This window comes from Thamnophis sirtalis, unplaced genomic scaffold, assembly GCF_051295495.1.
Source record: "Thamnophis sirtalis isolate CommonGarterSnake01/CBP01778 unplaced genomic scaffold, rThaSir2_p1.2 scaffold_10, whole genome shotgun sequence".
In the NCBI taxonomy this organism is placed as follows: Eukaryota; Metazoa; Chordata; class Lepidosauria; order Squamata; family Natricidae; genus Thamnophis; species Thamnophis sirtalis.
The window spans coordinates 47673173-47694399 of record NW_028261390.1 but is presented as its reverse complement, the minus strand read 5'-3'; the positions used below and the strand labels follow the sequence as shown (position 1 = coordinate 47694399).

The following is a 21227-nucleotide window of genomic DNA, read 5'->3' as shown; positions in this document are numbered from 1 at the left end:
TAGATAAACTTATGCTGAAATCAGATGTTCAAAACAAAAAGATATTTCTAAATATTTTAGGAATATATTTCTAAATATTTTAAACATTCAAATTTTTAAACATGCAGATTCTTATTCAGTCTCTGATGAGCCAGTAACTTTTTGTACTCTCTTGTCTTGCTTATATAAATCTATTAATTTCACCCAACCCTCTCCCCCTAGATTATATAGATTAAGAATATTGCACAATTTTCTACTCCTGGTTCTAAAATTGTGACCCACTCATTGGATTATAACATACAATTTTGAGAATTTTGTTTTTCATATGCGCCACAAAATTCTAGATGCTCCAGGGATGTGAATACATACAAAATGTATAGTAATTATAAAGTACTGCCCTATATATTTGCAGTTAAGGCCATCCACAGGTAAACTGAACCCAATTTTGGGGTGTATTTTGGAACCTAAAATTTTTGGTTTATCTACAAATATGTGTGATATACAGTATGTAAACACATACTTCAGTTTGTCTTTTTCACTACGCATAAATAATTCTAATAGTATCTTAAGAAATTGTACCTTAGAATATAGTGCTATGGCAAGTTGATGTTTTACAAGGAAATTTGTGGCTGAATGCTGGATGCAGGCTAGCAAAACCTATTTAGAGGAAGGAGAGATTGTTGTAATGACTCATGATTGTGGACCTTCCTACCTCAGGAGTAGACTGCAGGAGCTCTTGTCTTATGAGTTAGATGTTATCCTCCTCATTGTCCGAGCCACAACATTGTTTACCTAGTGTCTTATGAGTTAGGTGGCTGAGAGTTGAGGAGTATCATTAAGAACATAAAGTTCACCTGAGCCCCATTTCTTAATCCTGTTTTTAGATTATTTCTAATTTTTTTGTACTGGAAATAATTAAGACTTTTCAGATTAGCAAGGTTTTACTCAATTCTTCAGGTAAATTGCCTTCTCCTTGTGTAAGATATTTTAAATATGATTTTAAAAGCTCTGGAAAATATTTTTTAGATTAAACAGCAAAGGGGTGTTTAGAATATGGATTTTGGATTAAGCCTTGACAGACATAATTGAAATTACAGGTAGTCCTCAATTTGTAGGACTATTCATTTAGTGACCATTCGGTGGCATTGAAAAAAAATTGCATCCAGTTCTTGCACTTAAACAATTGCAGCATCCCCATGACCACCTGATCAAAATTTGGGCACTTGGCAACTAGCATTTATTTACAATGGTTGCAACATTCCAAGGTCATAGGTTTGCCATTTGAAACATTTTTAGCTGGCTTGTGACAAACGAGTCAATGGGGAAAGTTGAATTTGCTTGACTGTAGGATTCGCTTAACAGCTATAGTTGCTCAGATTGACTTGGTAGCGTTGGTAGCGTCAGTGATTCACTTAACAAACCTTGTAAGAAAGGATATAAAGTTAGGTGTGACTCATTTAACAACTGCCATGTTTAGCAACAGAAAGTTTATCCCAATTGTTGTCTTAAACTGAGGACTACCTGTATAGTTTTCATTTAATCAAAAGTATTCTTCCCACAGGAAATGATCGTTTTGGTTCTTTTAACAGGAAATATGATAATGGGACCTTGGAGATTTGACACTAAAGGGAGGTAGCAGATAATACATTTGCTTTATTAACAAAGACATAGCAAATCAATGATAGAAATCATCATAGAAATCTCTTCTACAACAGAATTGGGTAGAAAGAGCAGATTGATCCCTTTTATTCTCATATCTCATCTTGTACTTTAAAAAGCATATTTAGTTCAGGAGAGATTGAATTGAAAATTCCTCCTGTTTATTTCTTCAGATCTTTCTCTTTCCAGATCAGACAAATTTAGAAGCCAGGTGAGTGTATAGACTGAACCTGTCAGCTACCAATTATAATCTCCTATTACAGGCACTCTATTGTTTCATGCGTAGCTTGTTTTAAAAGATAAGATAAATTATGGCTCACTTACCAGTAAGCCAGAAGCATGGGCATGAAAATCTTTGATCTTAACAAGCAAGAATGCCCAGTATGCCAAGGAAAATTGTTCTGCAGCAGCTAAATTTGGTCGATTGAAAAAGGTGGTATGGATTTTTGGAAAAGAGACTTTGTATTCTATAGCTTTGGATTACATTTCTCTACCATTATATCTTAAATGATTGAGAATGAGGAGACAACTACCTTCATTCTTTTTTCAGGTTTTCCTGATAAAGATAGTTTAAGAGACTCCCCAAACATCTCTGAGCTTGTACATTTACTGTGATAATTTCAATAAGTATCAATTTTTACTCCCCTTCTTTGTTTCTGTAGAGAATTTCCTTGTGAATATTTAAAGTCTGTATATATCTATCTGAAAATATACTATTGCTGTAAGATAGGAAGATTTTCTTCCTCAGACCCTCATGGTTTATTGTGCTTTTTTTCTTAAGTACTCAAGATTAAGTACTTCTTTCACTCTAGAAGTGAAAGAAGAATTAATTCCTTTTACTTGTCGTCTGCAAGAAGAGCAAAAAGAAGCAATTTGTGTAAAAAGTCTGAGAATGCTTCCTTTTACATCTTGACTGTTGAAACTTGATTTTTAAAAAAATATTGCTGAACAGACTTGGAAAGTACAGAAATTATCAATTTACTATGTTCATTCCTAAACTGTTATAGAATCCACATAACTTTGAGAAGGGCAAACTGAAAGCAGTTTACTTCTGAATATAATTCTTTATGTAGCTGGACTTTTAAATTCATGATTGGTAATTATTAACCACCTAAATATAACTAGAAGCTAATTTTAAGTATAATTCTGATAAGCATAATTGCTTAAATGTAAGTTAGATTTTACAATAGCATTTGCCTAGCAAGGTAATATAGAATCTGTAGACTGTTATATGACTAGTTTAAAATATGAATCTATTCTTTTAGATAGCCCTCTGTCAATGTGCATTGCTTGTTATACAGAATTTGCATTAATTTCAGTAGACCTTCTAGAATATTCTCAGCAGCAAAACTAGGTGGCTTCTACTTTATACAGGTAGTCCTTGACTTTCGACCATAATTGAGCCCAAAATTTATGTTGCTAAGTAAGAAATTTGTTAAGTGAGTTTTGCCCTATTTTCTTGCCACAGTTGTTAACTGAATCATTACAGTTGTTAAATTAGTAACACAGTTAAATGAATCTGGTTTCCCCATTGACGTTGATTGTCAGAAAATTGCAAAAGTGATCATTTGACACTGGGACCACTGGTGGGTTTAAATTTATTTTAGTACTGATGCGCTCGCACAACACTTTTGTGCATGCGCAGAAGCGTCTCAGCAGGTGGATGGAGCTTCCCACTGCCGCTACTACCGGTTTGCCTGATCTGGGGCAAGCTGACAGAAACCACCTCTGACTGGGACACTGCAACTGTCATAAATGTGAGTTAGTTGTCAAGCATCCTCATATAAATCACGTGACCACGGGGTGCCGAACAGTCATAAGTGTGAAAAACTATCATGTCACTTTTTTCCATCTTGTAACTTTGAACTGTCACTAAATGAACTGTGGTAAGTCAAGGAGTACCAGTACTGCCTTACATTTGTCTTCTCAGTAAGTCATATCTGTTACATTCTTGATCTTGTAAAACAAATATTTTCTCTCTATTTAATAGAAATCACAAGTATTTTTCTTGTCTCTTTTCTTTTGTGTATTCCTTTCTTAAACACGCAATTTTCATAGCATTAAATAAATTGGCATTGTTAAAATATACCTTAAAGGTAAACCCCACAGAGAGCCAGTTAAGTGTAGTGACTGAAGTGCCAGGCTAAAAACTGGTCAACTACTATTAGTTCCTGCCTTAGGCACCAAGTCAGCTGGATGACTTTGAGCTGTCATTTCTCTTAGCTCCTGGAAGCAAGCAGTGGCAAATCAGTGGCAAACCACTTCCAAAATATTGCCAGGAAAACTGCAAAAAGGCAGTCTCCAGTAGTAAAGACTGAGTCAAAGGCACACACCCCTCAAAAAACGCAACTGGATTGTGATGATGAGCAATGTTCCCTCTAATTTTTTTTCAGTGTGAGTGGAAAAGTATAGTGTTTGAGCGGCACATTTTCGTGCCTGAGCACCTGAATTTTTTTCACAGATGTTCCACCGAGGAGTATGAAGGAGAGAATAAAGGTGAAAGAACGGGGAGACCGTGATTTTTTTTATGCACTCTTCAAAGCAGTGGTGATGGCCTTTAAACAGATAAAGCAATAGCTATGGGAGTAGACCAAATCCAAAGGTCGTTATGGGCCAGTGTTTTTATCTGAGCCAGTCAAAATGACATACATGAATATACAACCACTCACTTTTTTTAGTATCTTCTTTCCTTGATGAAGAATTCTGAAGAACTCGAAAGCTTGAACGTAGCTGTGGTGGAATTTTGTTTCCTCCTGAGAGATGGGGAGTGGCGTACAGTAACCCACCCACCCCTGCATGATTAAAAAATATTTGAAAAACAAAAACCCAAGAGTGTTGTGGCTTCTGTCTCCTCTTTACACCAATCTGTTTAAATCACCTTCAGTATTGGGGGGGGGGGGGTGGCATAGAAAGTATTCCCGTTTCAACCACACTTTGTGGCAAAGACACGTGTTAGTTGCGCTCTTCCCTGGCTCCTGTGTGCAAACAGGCCAGCCTCAAAACGACTCTGAAAGCGGCAAGTGGTGAAGGGCAGCCACTTCCCTCTTCCAAAAGCCCCTCCCCCCTCTCCGGGAAAGTGGCTTTTTGTCGGTTGCCTTGCGAAACGCCGGAGGTTGCTTCAGTAGAAAGGAAAGCAAATTCAGAGCTATGGCTGGCAAAGACTTTCCCCTGACCGCCCCCCCTCAGCTCCGATTTCCTGATAGATCGAATTATTTCAGCAACATCTCCCCCCACTACAGCACCTCGCCTCCCCTCGCACATCACCTCCACTCGGTTCTCTAGCAAGCCTCATCCTTTGTTTTTGGCTTTAGGAATAAGAATGTTCCAAAGGCTTTTTTTAATAATTTGGTTTAAAAAAAAAGATTCTGCAAGAGCGAATCTCGGTCGCACGGCTGCGATTGTTATTCCTCCAAATAATGGTCGCCGCTGGTTGTACGAGTCAGCCTCCTAACTCCAAGTAGAGGCAAAGTGGATTGTGGACCTTTCGCCTTCTCTCTTTGCATTGCTAGACGGCGGTGCACGGGCAGGGGGGAGACCCCATCTTTGCTCTCTTCCCATCTTTCCTTCTTTTAATTTGTCTTTCCTCTTCCCCATTTACTTTAACTGCTCCTTCTTGGATGCGCAGATAATTGCGCAGAGAAGAAGAAGCTTTCTTTTGGGGAATGGATCACATCAGAACGCGTCTCGTGTGAAAAATGGCCCTACCGTCAAACTGGAAGTCAAGGAGAGGAGTCGTTTTGAGGCTGGCCTCTTTGCACACAGAGGCCAGGAAAGAGCGCAACTAACGCGTGTCCTTGCCACAAAGTGCCATTGAAACGGCAATACTTTCAATGCCACCCCTCCCCCCCAATATTGAAGGAGATTTAAACAGATGGATGTAAAGAGGAGACAGAAGGAGATAAAGCGAAAGTACAGTTAGAGAATCAACATCCTCCCACCCCCCACCACCATGCCTCCCTCATTAAAACCCCTGGGGGGATACAACTCTTCTCCCGATCCCCCGTAGGAACTTGATCTCTAGGTCATCGCAAAAAATCCACAGCAGAGGAGGGAGGGAGGTGAGGAGGGGCTGCATTCTTCTTTCCCTCTCCCCTGTCTCTGTCTCTCTGTCTCTCAAAGCCGCAGCGCCGGGCAGCAAATCCAGCGCCTGCAAAGGACCTCCTCCCCAGCTTCCGCAGCCTGTGGCAGTAGAAATCACTGCGCGGGAGTTGAAAAGTCCTGCGCGGTGTTTTCTTGCCATGTGCGCGGCCGCGCAAACGCGCACCTTAGAGGGAACAGTGATGATGAGTAGATGGGATTGCCAGCCCTTCAAAGGTAGGCAAGGGCAGGGCAGAGATGTGAACTACTGCAAGTAGAATTTTAAGCTACATTTATCTAATGGCTGTCTCAGACAACTTCATAGTAGATGAAGTTGAGGGAAGGAATCAATTTTTCTGCATAAGCAGAGAAGATTATTGTATTTGATGTTTTCCCAGTCAGTCTAGTCTGCAATATTAGCAATCCCTGAACTGGAGATTAAGAAGAGATTGGACCACTATTTGTCTGAATGATATAGGGCAGTTATGGCCCTATCATCACTGATGTTTCATGCAGAAACATTGTGTGTGTGCTTGTTGCGGCCACTCTCCAGAAAAGCTGAACTTCCGGGTTCTAGCACGCACGCATTCCCAATGATCAGCTGGCCAACGTACATACTCAGGGCGGTTATCAGCACTGCCGCACGTGCAAAGGGATCGCCCTCTGGAAAAGCTGAACTTCCAGATTCTGGCACGCATGTACACCCAACAATCAGCTGGGCAGCATGCATGCGCATATGGGTTTTTGGCACTGCTGCGCATGCAAAGGACAACTGATAGTTGCATGCAGGCCAGAAACCCAGACAACAAACAGGCAAGGCCGCGTGTGCTGGGCGACATGGCTTCTTGTGTCACTTTGGGCACGGCATCATGGGTATTGGGGTTCCTGCCTCACCAGGTGGTTGGACTAAAAGACCGCCAAAGTCCCTTCCAACTCTGTTACTCTGTTAAGAGAAAAACCTATCACCTCCTGAAGAAAAGTCCATGATTGCTAATGATGGCACCAAAAAACCTTACTACAGTCCCAAGGATGATCTTACAGCGGAATACTTTTTACATTTGGATGATCTTTGCTAGTTTGCTTTTACATTGCAAGTCACAAGCAGGAAAAGGAAGAACAGGTGTATTTTGATATCAGTTTTTAAGCACATATGTAGATATCATCAACATAGACTCAGATTTTCCTCTGCTGCCTTAATTGTTACCTATTAGATGGTAAGTAGCAGCCAACATGGTTTAAATGTATCTTTAAAAGAGGAAATAGGCTCATATTATAACTAGCTGGATATTCTTCCATTATAAGGATCCTCACTAGTTCACATAGGAACCCTGAGTAAGAGATTGATAATGTCCCTATTTTAGGAATCTGAAAAATAAATTGAACCATAAAGGAAGAAAGCCATGGCACGACAAAACCGCGCTACGCAAAATAGCGGAGATTAAATTGCGTCGCTAAAGTCACGATGTCATCACCGCGGGGACAACAGCGCGGCGACAGAAGGGCGTTCTACATACTTCGTTCTTTCCCTCCAAAGGTAGCCCTCCTCCTCCAGCTGACAGCGGCAGCGGGCACGGGGCAAAGTGGGCTGCCCAGCAGCAGCAGCCTGCGGGAAGGGTCCAGCACAGCCACGGGGGGCAGCAGGAAGCCCGCGGGGGTCCCGAGCAGGGCCGCCGACGTTGGCGGAGGAGGAGGACGCAGCGGCGGCGGCGGTTGAGACTCTCCCGGGGCCGGCGAAGCGGGCTTGCCCGGCAGAGGCAGGCCGCCCTCTTCTTCCTCAACAACATCTCCTTGGATGGGCGGCCGCCGCCACCGGGTAAGCCCGCTTCGCCGGCCCCGGGAGAGCCTCAGCCGCCGCCGCCCGCCCACCCTGCCTCTTCCTCCGGAGGAGGCGCCGGCGGTGGAGGCCGCCCGTCCAAGGAGATGTTGTTGAGGAAGAAGAGGGCAGCCTGCCTCCGCCGGGCAAGCCCGCTTCGCCGGCCTGGGAGAGCCTCAGCCGCTGCCGCTGCCATGTCCTCCTCGACTTCCTGCTGCCCCCCACGGCTGAGCTGGACCCTTCCCACGGGCTGCTGCTGCTGGGCAGCCCGCTTTGCCCCGTGCCCGCTGCCGCTGTCAGCTGGAGGAGGAGGGCTACCTTTGGAGGCAAAGAACAAAGCATGTAGAACGCCCTTCTGTCACCGCGCTGTTGTCGCGGCGGTAGGGTCGTTTTTTTCTTAGCGCTTCGGACGCCGTGGATTTGCCTCCGCACTTATGTCGGCGCGGATAAGGGCATCGCGGTTTTGTGGTGGAACCAAGAAAGCAATACAATTGCTGAGACTTTCATCCTCTTTCACTGAACGTTAGTTTAAAAAAAAAAAAACCTCTTCACATTAAATACCAGTTGTCCTATTTTTTATAGGTCTGAGATGAAAGAGGGAGGAACAAGGGATCATTGTCTGGAACACTTAAAATTTTTATTTAGATTTGATTTATATAGAATATAAAATATTTGAGTCGTTCTGGATATTTCAATTTTTCAACAGTGTTACAAATCAACCAGTTTTGCCTAGATCTCAAAACATGACTCCTTCCTTGCTCTACGCATATGCCCAGTTAAATTACCAAGTACATTACTTCATCCTGTCAGGATTTACTTATAAAACATGCATAAACTAAATAATTTTAATTGAAAAAATACGTTTAATTTTTTTTAAAACACACACACACACACATATACACACACATGGTCACATAGTTGCATTTCAGGTGCTTGGCAAATGGCTCAAATTTACAATGGGGCGCAGCAGTCCATATTATCTGCCTGCAAATTGTTTTTTTGTTGTTGTTTTCCAAAATGAAGCTTGTGAAGAGACTAAATTAAATGTAATTCATAATTGTGAATTGTTTCATTATTTTGAAACATTGAAAAGGGAATGCTTTTTTACAAAAACATGGATTAAATGATGTTAATTGTGCTACATATCTGGCTTCTCAATAACTAGATTTTGTTTATTTCTAACTAATGGTATAAACTAAACGTGCCTAGAATTCAGTAAAATCCTGATTACTTTCATATTGTCAACCATAAACTTAGCAGTTATTGGAACCATATTTTGCTTTCTCATTAGCAGTTTTTTCTTTTCATTTGCATATAGTAGAAGAAAAAGGAAAGGGTTTTTCTGCCTTCAACTGGTTTTTAATTCTTTTCCAATCTTATTTTGTAACTTTTATTAGGCACAGATTATCCTCTTTTAGAGACCATAATTGGGACTGGCAACAAAGTAGTCACTAAGTGAGCATGACCACAACTGTACTTTCTGACTACAAAGAAGCCTAGTTAGTCAGTTTCACAGTCAGTTTTCTTTTGTTTGCCACCTAATCATTTCCCTGTTGTTTGGAATGCTCATTCCAGTTTTAATTAATAATTAACAAGAATAGAATTAATGTTTGTGTGTGTGTGTGTGTGTGTGTGTGTGTGTGTGTGTGTGTGTGTATACATCCACCCACCCATCCATCTATTGGAGTGGAAGGAATTAGAAAACAGTAAGTAGGCACACAATGGAGAATAGACATCTCTCAGCAAACAGCTGGTGTGTTCCTCATTGTATGCTTGCTTACTCTCTCTAATGTCTTCCTTTCCAATCTCTCCACTCTGGAGATGGAACAAAAGAAGATTGCCTACAGAAATTGCTTTGTGAGGACCTTCTTTTCTATGGGGGGGGGGGGTGAAAGGAAAAGATGGGCTATGTTTGTCACACAATGGGGAATGCACAGCTATTTGCCTAGTGTGCTTATTTTCAATGTTTATTCTCCATTGTGTGCCTGTTTGCTCTCTTCCAATCCCTTCCTCTCCATTCTCAAGTTAGGAAAAAAATAAAAAGGTCAGACACAGGACAATGTGTACTGACAGCAATGGTGATCACATTGCTGGGGGATGCTATAAAGTTCATAAATTGATTGTAAAGTTATTTTTTTCAGTGTTGTTGTAACCTTGGATAATCACTGAGTAAGTGGTTGGTAAGCAAAGACTACCTGTATTGTTCAACACTCCTTTATAGTAAATACATAGGAACAAGCTAATTTATTTTCTTCCAATAAAACTTCCATTTTATCACTTAAGACATATGGCTTTTAAAAGTTTCTCAATTTTCTAACAGTTTAAATGAAATAAATGGTTATAAATTAGACAATTCTGTTCTTTAAAAACTAAAATATGTTTTTACTAAAGTTATATAGTGAGATGGAATATAAATGTATTCATTTATCTTTCTTTCATGAAATATGCAGAACTTTTTATGACAGTGAGATGCACAAGTTCATCTTACCTAATAATTGGGAAAGGAGCAGCACAGAAACTCTGAGGACTAAGGCCCTTATGCTGTCTATCCTTTCCCAAGAGAGGAATACCCTGCAAGCTACGGTGTTGATCTCCCCCCTGAGATGTAGAAGACTGGTAGTGGGGGGGTGTCAAATGGCTTTTCTCCAGGTTCACAGTGAACCCGTGGTGCTGAAGAGCTGTCATGGTGGACTGGAGGTCCCTGAGGGCTTGTTTCCTGGACGATGACTGGATCAGTATGTCATCTAGGTAACATTGGAGCCTCACTAGCCTCTCCCTGAGGTGAGCCGCAACACTGGGCACTGCACAGATATATTAATAGAACAGCAGAGTTTCGCAGATCCGAAGCCCTCTTTGTGTCTTTCCAGCTGGGTTCCATGGGGCATAAGGTTACATCTTCTACCATTGGCAAATGGCTAAGGGAGTGCATCACGTTGATTTACGAACAACTGTCAAGAACGGTCCCTTGCCGTATCACTGCTCACTCCACGTGGAGCGCTTCCACAACGGCTGCTTGGGCAACCCAGGCGACAATAGAGGAGATCTTCATGGCAGCTACCTGGTCGTCTCCCTCTCCATTTGTTAGGAACTATAAATTAGACACGTTTGCCTCCGCCATGGCATCATTTGGCAAAAGAGATTGAGATTTATTAGATTTATATGCTGCCCTTCTCCCAAGGACTCAGGGCGCCGTACAACAATTAAAAAGAACACATAATACAAAAGTTAAAAAAAATTAAATGGAATATCCCAAACCCAATTAAAATTGACAATAAATTATTTTTTTTAAAAAATTAAAATTAAAATTAACAGTGATCAATAGGTTATTTTGTTTTGTTCAGGCCAGGCTGGCTTGCTGGAAAAGTCAACTTTTTAGGGCGCGTCAGAAGGACCGGAGGTCAGGGATTATACGAAGCTCCGGGGGTAGCTCATTCCAGAGGGAAGGCGCTCCCACAGAAAAGGCTCTCCCCCTGGGGGTCACTAGCCGACACTGTCTGGCCGACGGTACCCTGAGGAGCCCAACTCTGGGATCACACTGGATGATGGGAGGCTACCGGTGGCAGTAGGTGGTCTCGCAGGTACCCTGGACCTAAGCCATGGAGCGCTTTAAAGGTCATAATTAGTACCTTGAAAGAGTTCTGCAGAGTGTTTACTCCGCAGCCGACACCCTGGACAGACCTTCTACCCATCCTAGTGACATTTAACTTAGATATGTCCAAGCAGCACACAGGAGAATGATCATTGGCTTACCTGAAGGGTCATTCTCTGTGTGCTGAGGGAGAGTCCAACCCCACCCAGGGTCTCTCAGATCCATGGTTCGGGAATACCAGAAGATTTACACACCATCTCATCACGCCTCTCTGGCTTCAGCAAAAACTGGCTTTAAGGTGGAACAGGAGGCGTGGTCAAGAAAATTGAGTCCTTGGGCAATCAGACTAATTTAACCCATGCTTGGACTCTCCCGCAACGCACAGAGAATGACCCTGGTCATTTTCTCGAAATGTATAGGGTCTGCTGCTTGAGCAGGGCATTGGACTAGAAGACCTCCAAGGTTGCTTCCAGCTCTATTCTGATTAGATTAGGTTTTTGGTTTTGCTTTTAATATAAGGCTGAGCCACACTATTTCACTTTGTACTGACTTTAATATTCACCATTGTAGAGAGCCTTTTGACTGGTTTTTAATAAGAAAAATGTTAAAGTCAGTTTGAAGTAATCTTAAAACAAAAGCATAAGCAGTGAGAAGATAAATATTATATTTTCTGTTCCTTTTCTTTCTTTAAGGAAAAAAATGATTGATTTAAAGAACATCAGAATTTCTGTTTTTTTTTCCTTTTTTGCTTACATAATTTGTTATTTGTTATTTATTCAAAAAATATTGAGGAATATCTTTCTCTTTTAAAAACATTTTGAGAAATTTATTCACCTTATTGCATTTTAGTTAAGAGAGTAAAATATAAATATTTAATCTTCTTTGATGGTTCAACATTTGACATAATAATTATAATGTGCACCAGTGGTCATTTCATTATTTCAACGGAGCTCCATTCCGTAAATTGAAACAAATTAAATATGAAGAGAAGTTCTAATTATTTTGGCATTTTAAACTTACTCAGATTTGTACATTGTTTCTTGCTATAAAACTAGATAGCTCATTAATACAAAATTCAAATCTTTTATGAAATGTAAATATGATTTTGGATACTGAAATATGACCAAGCCTAATATGCATTTGCATAAGCAGTATCTATGAACAGGAAAATGTTCTGCATTTTAAACATGTGAATTTCAATTTATTTTGTTATTTTCTGTAAAATGTTTCAGAAGCACAACAAATTTATTAAACTTGTATTATTCTTTTTTTCTCATTTTCAATAAAATATTTTAAATAACACATACATATTATTTTAAATATCTGTGTATTATCTTTTCCCAAATAACACTCCATTGAATCTCAATATTCTTTATTTATTTAGGACATTTATGCCTCCTCAAAAGGTTCGTTTATAAAAATAGTTGATTTCAATAAAAGTAAGTTTTATAAGTAAGTCAACAACAGATATGAGTATATTTCAGGGATTGAGCAGAATTATTAAGTTGGGAGTTGATTGTCTTTTCCAGGTGCTGTAATCATCATAAATATCAGCATTCTTGCTAGTTTGCCAATATAATACTTTATATCTCAAGCAATTTCTATTGTGAGAATTATTTGTAATATATTTGAAGGCAAAATTAAAATAATCTGCTACTGTAAATATTGTAATGGTAAACTCATATACAGTAATGATAGCATGTAAGAAATTGTACCCACTACATTTTTGTTAAAGATTCCGTGATTTCAAAAAAGATCATACAAAGTGAAAAATGTCATATATTTAAGTTATAGGAATCACTAAAATCAATTTAAAGATTCCAAAAACAAAACAAACACAATAAAACTATATTTTATGCAGTCTGAATAATGGTTTGTTCAGTTAATTACATTCTACTGTATTTGATAGATTAAAAAATAATCAGAACACTAAAGAGTATTGTAATTTTCTTTATTGAATAATTCTGTGAAGCAGGCATAAAAGTTATAGTCCAAAACTTCAGTAAAGTCAGTGAAATCATACATCAGAACATAAAGCCTTTTGGAGGCCAAATCCACTAACAATAATATTTTAGACTCTTCCATTTTTAATCTTGATTCAGTTCTGTATTGCTTGCTTTCAGCAATAGTATATATCCACACAGTTGTAAGCAACAAATGAGTAATCTGGGCATACTGATCCCTTGTGGGACTCTTAGTTTGCAAATGTTCACAGTATCCACTTCCCCATATAAATTCCTGAAATCCCTCCCAAAGAGATCATAATCTTCAATATGTCATATGAAGGATAATGTAGTTCTTCAGCTGATGAAAGTTGCTCACTCCCTACTATATTAGACTTCTGTTTCTAAATCTATATGATTTGCCACAAATATCTAAGCCTATTTTATATATTTCAGACCAGTTCATATCATTGAAACTAGTAAATTATGGTCCTTTTCAGAAACTGAGTATCATATTTTTTCACTATAATATTGGATCTAAAACAATTGTCATGTGTACATCATATGAAAATTGAGGTGTTGTTATCAATGGAGGAAGGATTGCTATGGATATTTTGATTTATCCATTGGTAATATAATAAGCTTGCCCTGCATATTCTCCTAGGCACTGCTTGGAGTGTCCAAGCACGGGTTAACTTCAGCTTGCTGCCCAAGGATTGAGTTTAAGTTTCTTGTAGCTCCCCTCAGAGGCTCAGTTTTAAAAAACTCAGTCACCCTACAGGACACTTTTTGGGGAGATCCAGTCCTTGTGCAGCAGGCTGGACCCTCTAGATAGTGTAGTGTAGCTCCTTAATTTTAATTTATGTGTTTAGTTAGCTCATCTCTGTAGATTTGTTTTTTTTCTCCTTTTGACTCCCATTTAGTTTCTATTATATTTAAACGCGTGAAACAGGCTGCCTGGAACGTGGCTGGCTCTCACCAGTCACGATTGCAGCCACACCGCAGGGGGCTCACTTAGCGGCTGCTGACAAACCTCTATAGGACAGATAGGCAGTTAGGATCCCCAACGCAGGGAGCATTAGGCTCCTCAGTCTGCCCCTGGTGTCGCTCCAGGCATGCGGCCACCATTTTGAATCTGAAATTGGCGCGCTTTTCTCCCGGGCCCTCTGCCTTTGCCACGCAGCCTGCTTTCACCGCAGATCTTCGCAGAGGGGATCCTTAACATCGGGCCTTGCTCCGGGCATTTCCCAACTACACTATCCATAGCATTGTCATCTACCTTATGAAGAAGAATCTTCTCTGCTGTAGTATGGATGCTGGAAAATACATGGTAGTCATATTACTATGATTAATTATTTCTTGGCTCAGAACAGCAAACAATATATATGTATATTCATTATGTGGACAGTCATGGATTTTGAGGACTTAATGCAATTTAAATCCCTCATCCCCATTCAGCATATAGATTGTAGAACTGTATTTGGGTTACCAGCATTATGTTTGTTACAGCTTCCACTTTGCTGAAAAATATCTTCAGTTAATATGCTAAATTAGTCAAGTTATACATAACTTCATTGCTTATCAGTGCATTATCAACTCCTTGGTTTTCATAGAATTGTGATTTTATCTTACGAAGATAATTTATACATATATTTGCTATGTATACTTCAGGTTTGGTTGAATGAGATTGCTAAACTACTTTTAACTGGTATGTAGCAAACATATGGTATATTTTATATTTTGAATGCCTAAATAATGTATTTTTCCTGCCCTAGTTAAATTAATGTAGTTGTTTGCTTCCATGATCCTTCATTTTGTTGAATATGTGCCTTTTTCTAATCATTCATTATAGCTGTTGTCTTGAGAACATTTAGGCTGAATATTTTTTTCCCTTTTTAGCATCAAAATGGAACTGTCAGCCACACACCTAGAATGCACTTGGCCACAGTGCTTCAGAATCACTCAACAACTGACTGACATTTCACTAAGATTGAAAAGAATCTTTCACATGTATCAATTAGACCTGCCAAAACCTGGCTTTGAAAGGCGCTCCAGCATCCCTAATAGCTATATGGAATGAATAGGTTTTGACAGCTGTGGCTTGCCCCATCATTGCAGCAATGTGACAGGAAAAACTGCACCTTCTGAACATTTGTCTGCCACACAGTTATGAAAGATATAGTAATTGACCACCTTAGATTCAAGTGTAAAAACTGCTTACATAGTTTTTGCCTGTGATCCATTATTTCTATCTTGGAAGACTCAAGTGTTCAAATAAAAATCTTGGATCACTAATGTAACATTACCTTTACAATCACAACAATAAGACAACATGTATCTGGCAGAAATAGATGCTAGCTCAGTGTAATCTTTCCCATATTAAAGGATCGCTGATCTGGAGCACTGTTCTGGAACAATTCCATATTTAGGACCTTTATAGAAAGAATAGGCATCAATATTGATCCATTGCCAAGACTATTGGATGCTTTTCAGCATGATTATATCTTGATTGTATAAGGCCAGTTGCCTTTTCTTCTCTAATAACCACTCTGACTCTCACTTGGAGTTTTCAACAGCACTCTAACTGGCCAAATAGTAACATACAAACCAGAGAGCTCATTTTTGTAGAAAAATAGTGTATTTTGCCTTATGTCTAGGTAATTAGTAGGATTTTAAATGCTTTGAAAATAATTTGAAAGAAATGTTTCACTCAAAAATGCAGCCACAATACACCTCTATAGTTTAAATTGCCTGGTCTTTACATGGAATCTCCCCAAATAAAATCTCAAATGATTTTTAAGTTACTTATCTTTTTTTTTCCAGCATGTGAAAACTGAAAAAAGTTGGGCTTCTTTAATTAATTGTAGAGGTGAAATTTGCACAGTTACATTTTGTTAAACTATACAATGAAAATATTGTTCACTCTGATTTATTTTACAGTAGCCCTATGCTTATTTCCTCATTGACCTATTTCAAACCAAACCCTGCTGAATTGGCAGCATGGAAGTTTGATTAGCAATTAAAAATAAATATATAAAATCAGAAAAGTATAGGATTGTGCTGTTGCCTTTGTTCACTGGGAATTTACAGTTACCATAAAGGGAGTTCTAGTTGTGTCTCCCACTTTCCCTCATTAAATACACGAATGAGTAAAATGATTTCACTTTCACCTCCTTTATATCACTGCTGCTTTTATCGCTTAAAAGGAGTGGGGGAGTATGATCTTGAAATACTAGGATACTGTACTATAAAATGGTAGTGTATAAATATCCAAGATTTTGCTAAGCAAAACCACTGAGAATGCAGACGTGTTAAGTATGAATAAGCGCATAGCAAAAATATTAGTCTCTTCAGTCAGGAGGCAAAATTAGTATTCTATATATAGAGACGTAAGATGTGGTTTCCTGTTGTGCAACTGATCATTTTATATATATTTTCACATAATGATGAAAGTTAATTCTCTACTGACTGATAATTAACTTCTAATCTAAATCAGATAAAGTTTTAAGTAGATTCTTTTTAAAAGCTGTTGTGAGCTTTAGTCTTTTAAATTATCCTGAAGCCCTAAAGCTTTCTATACTGATTTTAATCACATGCACTAGCACCTACTGGTGTTGATAAGGGCAAAGCTGATTAATTGTATGCTATCTGAATAATAACATATTCTTCATATGCATCATATGCATCATATGCTTTTGTTAAGATATTTCTAAGCCAAATTCCAATAAAAGGTTGAGAATGTTTTATATTTTTAACTTTAGTCATGCTTAAACTGTGTGTATTTGTTTTCCACTTTACATTTTTGTTAGTCTAAAACAATTAAGTCAGGATCAATTTGATACCTCTAATAGAAAAATAAACCTTTTGTACATAAGGCAGAAACATACCTGGTCTATAATATCTGCCATGTATTTCTGTCATATATGCAAGATAAATATAGAATATAAGACATTTTGAAAACTAATGCTAGTTATCCTGCCTGGGATTATTTTTTATTGTTGTTAAGAGACATAACATCTTTATACCATTGTTGTGATTACAAGATTCTCTGATTACCTGTGATTCACTTTGAAACATAGTTATATCACATAGTGTGAAATTGGAAAATCTGTTCTATATGTGTTCTAATGGATGCAACGGTCATTAAGTATATGAGTCTTCTGACGTTGTAATCAGATGTGATTCAGTCTGTTAAATATCCATGAAGCAACATCTGCTTCACAGAATGACCTTCTGCTAGAGGATAGTTAGCATCTATTAGCAGATCATAGTGCAGATCTGCCTGATTTGAAAGGCACTAAACTAGGATAATCTCCTGCTGTTTAGCAGCAAAATGGCAATAATTTATTGCAGTAAAATAAAGCTTGGGGTTTTTTTCTTTTAAAAGACTCTTCATTACATAATTATAGGGATATATACAAAAACATATTCTGTTGAAATTGCCTGTTTAATTTCAAAATTGGCTTTTTTAAAAAAAATCTAAGATTACATTAAGGGATATGTCGTGATTTCCTGTATAGATATTGATATGTCATTAAAAATTGAAATAAATTAAAGCCAAAAGTAGTTGTGCCATCTGCTGTATATTACTTAGATCTTTGCCTACTAAGGGTAAAGTTTTAAAGAATGTAATTGAAACCAACTAATAGAATATATGCTAATATTTTAGAAAATGGGCTGTTAGTGTATGCTTTAGTTTTAGCAAAGATAAGGATGATCTATAACAAACTTTAATTTTCTTTCTTCTCAGAGCAACCTCCAAATAACCAAGGCCAGTCGACCCTGCAACCTTTGCCACCTTCTCACAAGCAGCATTCAGCACAGAATCACCCATCTATCACCTCCCTTAACAGAAATTCACTGACAAATAGGAGGAACCAGAGTCCGGCCCCGCCGGCTGCTTTGCCCGCCGAGCTGCAAACCACACCCGAGTCGGTCCAGCTGCAGGACAGCTGGGTCCTTGGCAGTAATGTGCCACTGGAAAGCAGGTAATCCTTTAGGACCTTTAAGACTATAGTTATGCTCATCATACTAGAAATCTTGAATTTGTGCTTCCCTTGTTCTGTTAGCACAGCTGGAATTTTAGCCATATTCAGTGCTACCACCGTGTCCCAAGCTGACATTTGAATTTAATTCTTCCCATATATACAGGGTTAACCCATAAGACTAGCCAGCATGTAGTATATTCAGTTTGGGGTTAGCTTACTGTATGAACCAACACTTTAGTTTTGTAGTTTTAGGACTGTGAAGGAATACAGACCTGATCTTGGGTGTGATGAAGGAAGGAGCAAGCTATTAAGGGGACGGATGTTCAAAAATATTATTTACTCCAGAGAAAGAGGAAAGCATAAGATAGGGCAGAGATAAAACCTGACTAATTTGCAAATTTCTGTTATTCTACCATACAACAATAAAAAGTGTTCCTGCAACCCCTGCTGGTTATTGATCTTACCTATCTCAAAGGTTTAGCACAGGCCACTCTCTCTAAGGTCACTATATTGTCATTATCTTGATGCATGTAATTTCTACTTCATTTTTTTTACTGGGTTTATATGTTGTCAGACAACTCTTAATTTTCATCAATAATATTTCATCTTCGGTAGATATAATAAATTAGAAAGATGATAGTGGTGGTGCTATTAGTGAAGTTTGCATGTATTTATTTATTTATTTTTATTTGCCAAATCTAGACAATGCTCATCTCCTTCAGAGCAACCTTTAGCAACATAGATATGTTCTGCTTTTTGAATTTTGCATATGGTTCTTATTATTTCTTGTCCTTTGATTTGTATTTGGTGGCATTCTTTTGGTCTGTTTTCCCTGATTGCTACTGCAACAACAAACAGTTTGTGGCACATTAAAGGCTAACGGTTTATTATCACATAAGCTTTATCACAATCTACGTAAGATTTATGGTGTCTAAACTTGATCAAGCAAATGTTATAAAACAAGTGTTGAGCACGGGGAAGGGAAATAGAAGAAGAAAAATAGTACAAAGAAAAGTGAGATAATTACTTTACCTAAACAAAGCATTACATCATTCATCATGTATGTATTTTGGGACACTACAATGGAAGTTCAAGAACCAGCTTATACAGAAAATCCATTGATTGCTTTATAAGAAGGTGAGGCACAAATTATATATAATAAAATAAATAGTTGCTGCCATTCTCAAACAGAACATATCAAACAATCAAATATTTGCGATTAAGCCATACAAAACAAACATACCCATTTTGACAGTCCATCAGACCTGCTAAATGATTTACCCATGCTTTTCGCAAGCTATAAACCTATCCAATTCAGTTTTTTTAAAAAAAAGAAAGGATAAACCAATCCAGGAATAATTACTTAGAAGACAAACTGAAAAGAAAACAACAAAACATTATTTGTTGCCATAGAGCAGCCAAGTAAAATCACCGAACTCTTATCAGCAATGTTCTATAGCTGCAGAACACATAATTTATGTTTTCTAAAATACTGAAACCCCTAAGCCTTTTGATTTTTTTTCTTTATTACTATTTTAATTCTCCCTGTTGCTATCACAACAGATTTGGTTCTGCTTTAGTTAATGATATTTTATTAATTAAACTTCTACAGCCGCCTACTTACCAAAATGAACTTAAAGTGGTAAACATAATGTTAGGACAAAAGCTACAAAACTGTTCCCCCCCCCTTTTTTTTTTTAACTTTCAGGAAGTAGCTTAGCTCTTGAGTAGCCTCCTGCTGTTGGTATACTTCAAAGACTTTCCATTGGAGCTGAATAAATTGTCTAAGGCAGGGGTGTCAAACTTGCAGCATCACGTTGTCGTCACATGATGTATCACAGCTTTTCCCCCTTTGCTAAACTGGGGGTGGGTATGGCGAGTACATGTCGCATACAGCCCATGGGCCATGAGTTTGACGCTCCTGGTCTAAGGTGTTCAATGGCTAAATGAATAAAAATATTCCCAAGTTGGTGTCTCTATAGCTGGGATGGCGAACCTATGGCACGCATGCCACAAGTGGCACGTGGAACCATTTGTCAGGGCACACAATGCATTGCCCTGTCAGCTAGTCAGCGCAAATGCACGCACTGGCCAGCTGACTTCAGCCTTTTTTTGAGGCAATTTTTCACCCTCCCCAGGCTGCAGAGGCTTTATAGGAGCATGGGGAGGGCAAAAACAGCCTCCCTCACTTCCTGGAGGCTTCAGGAGCTTCCCTGAAGCGCCAAAAACTGGCCCGGTGGGCAAACCTGAAGTTTGGGAATGGATTTCCGGTTTGCTCGTAGGGCCGGTTTAAGCCCTCCGGAGCCTTCAGGGAAGCTTCCTTAAGGTCTCTGAAGGCTCTGGAGGACTAAAAATGGCCCTACGAGCAAACTGGAAGTCCGTTTCCGAACTTCCAGTTTGCCCATAGGGCCAGTTCTTTGTGTTCCGGAGGCTTCAGGGAAACTCCTGAAGCCTCCGGAGAACCACCGGGGGGGGGGGTGGTTTCTGTTTTTTGTTTTTGCCCTCCCCAGGCTCCTATAAGCTCTGGAGCCTGGGGAGGGCAAAAAAAAAGCATGCAAAAAATGGGAGGGAATGCTGGTCATGCGTGCATGTGCGCTGGGGCGCTCATTGCATTATGGGTGTGGCATGCCCACACATGACCCCCATGTACTCCCCCCTTTTGGCACGCGAGCCAAAAAAAGTTCACCATCACAGCTCTAAAAGATCCCAAAAATCACTACTATGCTGTCCACAGATTTGAATACTCTATTATGGCATTCTGTTATGAATACCAACATAGATAACTCATAACTAGCAAACTAATGCAATAGTGCAAACACTAGTGTTTACTTTCTAGATAATTGATGAGCCAGTGACAGCCAAAACCGAGAATAGGTACTCAATATTGTGTCTGTGAATAAGGCTTGTAAACTGTTTCCTCCCTCCTTCTCAAATATGGACTTATCTCCCGGATATGAAGTGAATGCACATGTGATGTGAGTGTTCCTCAGAGAAAACACCAATAAATGGACCAGAATTGAAACTGCCAATAGTTGATACTGGAGGTGGTTGCACTGTGACTAAGACATTGGGATATGATCTCCACTCAAAAGTAAAACTTTCCGCCAAACCTTTCTTGGGAAAGGAGCTGTTTGAAGAAAAAATTAGATCCAATAAGAAGAAATCCTCGCCTACAGCCC

The 21227-nt window shown here is 39.0% G+C and overlaps 1 protein-coding gene across 12 annotated transcripts in view; it reads left to right on the top strand.

Moving 5' to 3' along the window:
* Window positions 1-21227, top strand: part of TENM3 (teneurin transmembrane protein 3) — an 836795-nt gene that overhangs the window by 656298 nt on the left and 159270 nt on the right. For all 12 annotated transcript variants that reach the window (XM_087724561.1, XM_087724557.1, XM_087724558.1 and 9 more), the window contains one exon: window positions 17811-18048. In XM_087724561.1, the coding sequence (XP_087580687.1) occupies window positions 17811-18048 (238 nt within the window). The remainder of the gene's footprint in view (window positions 1-17810; window positions 18049-21227) is intronic.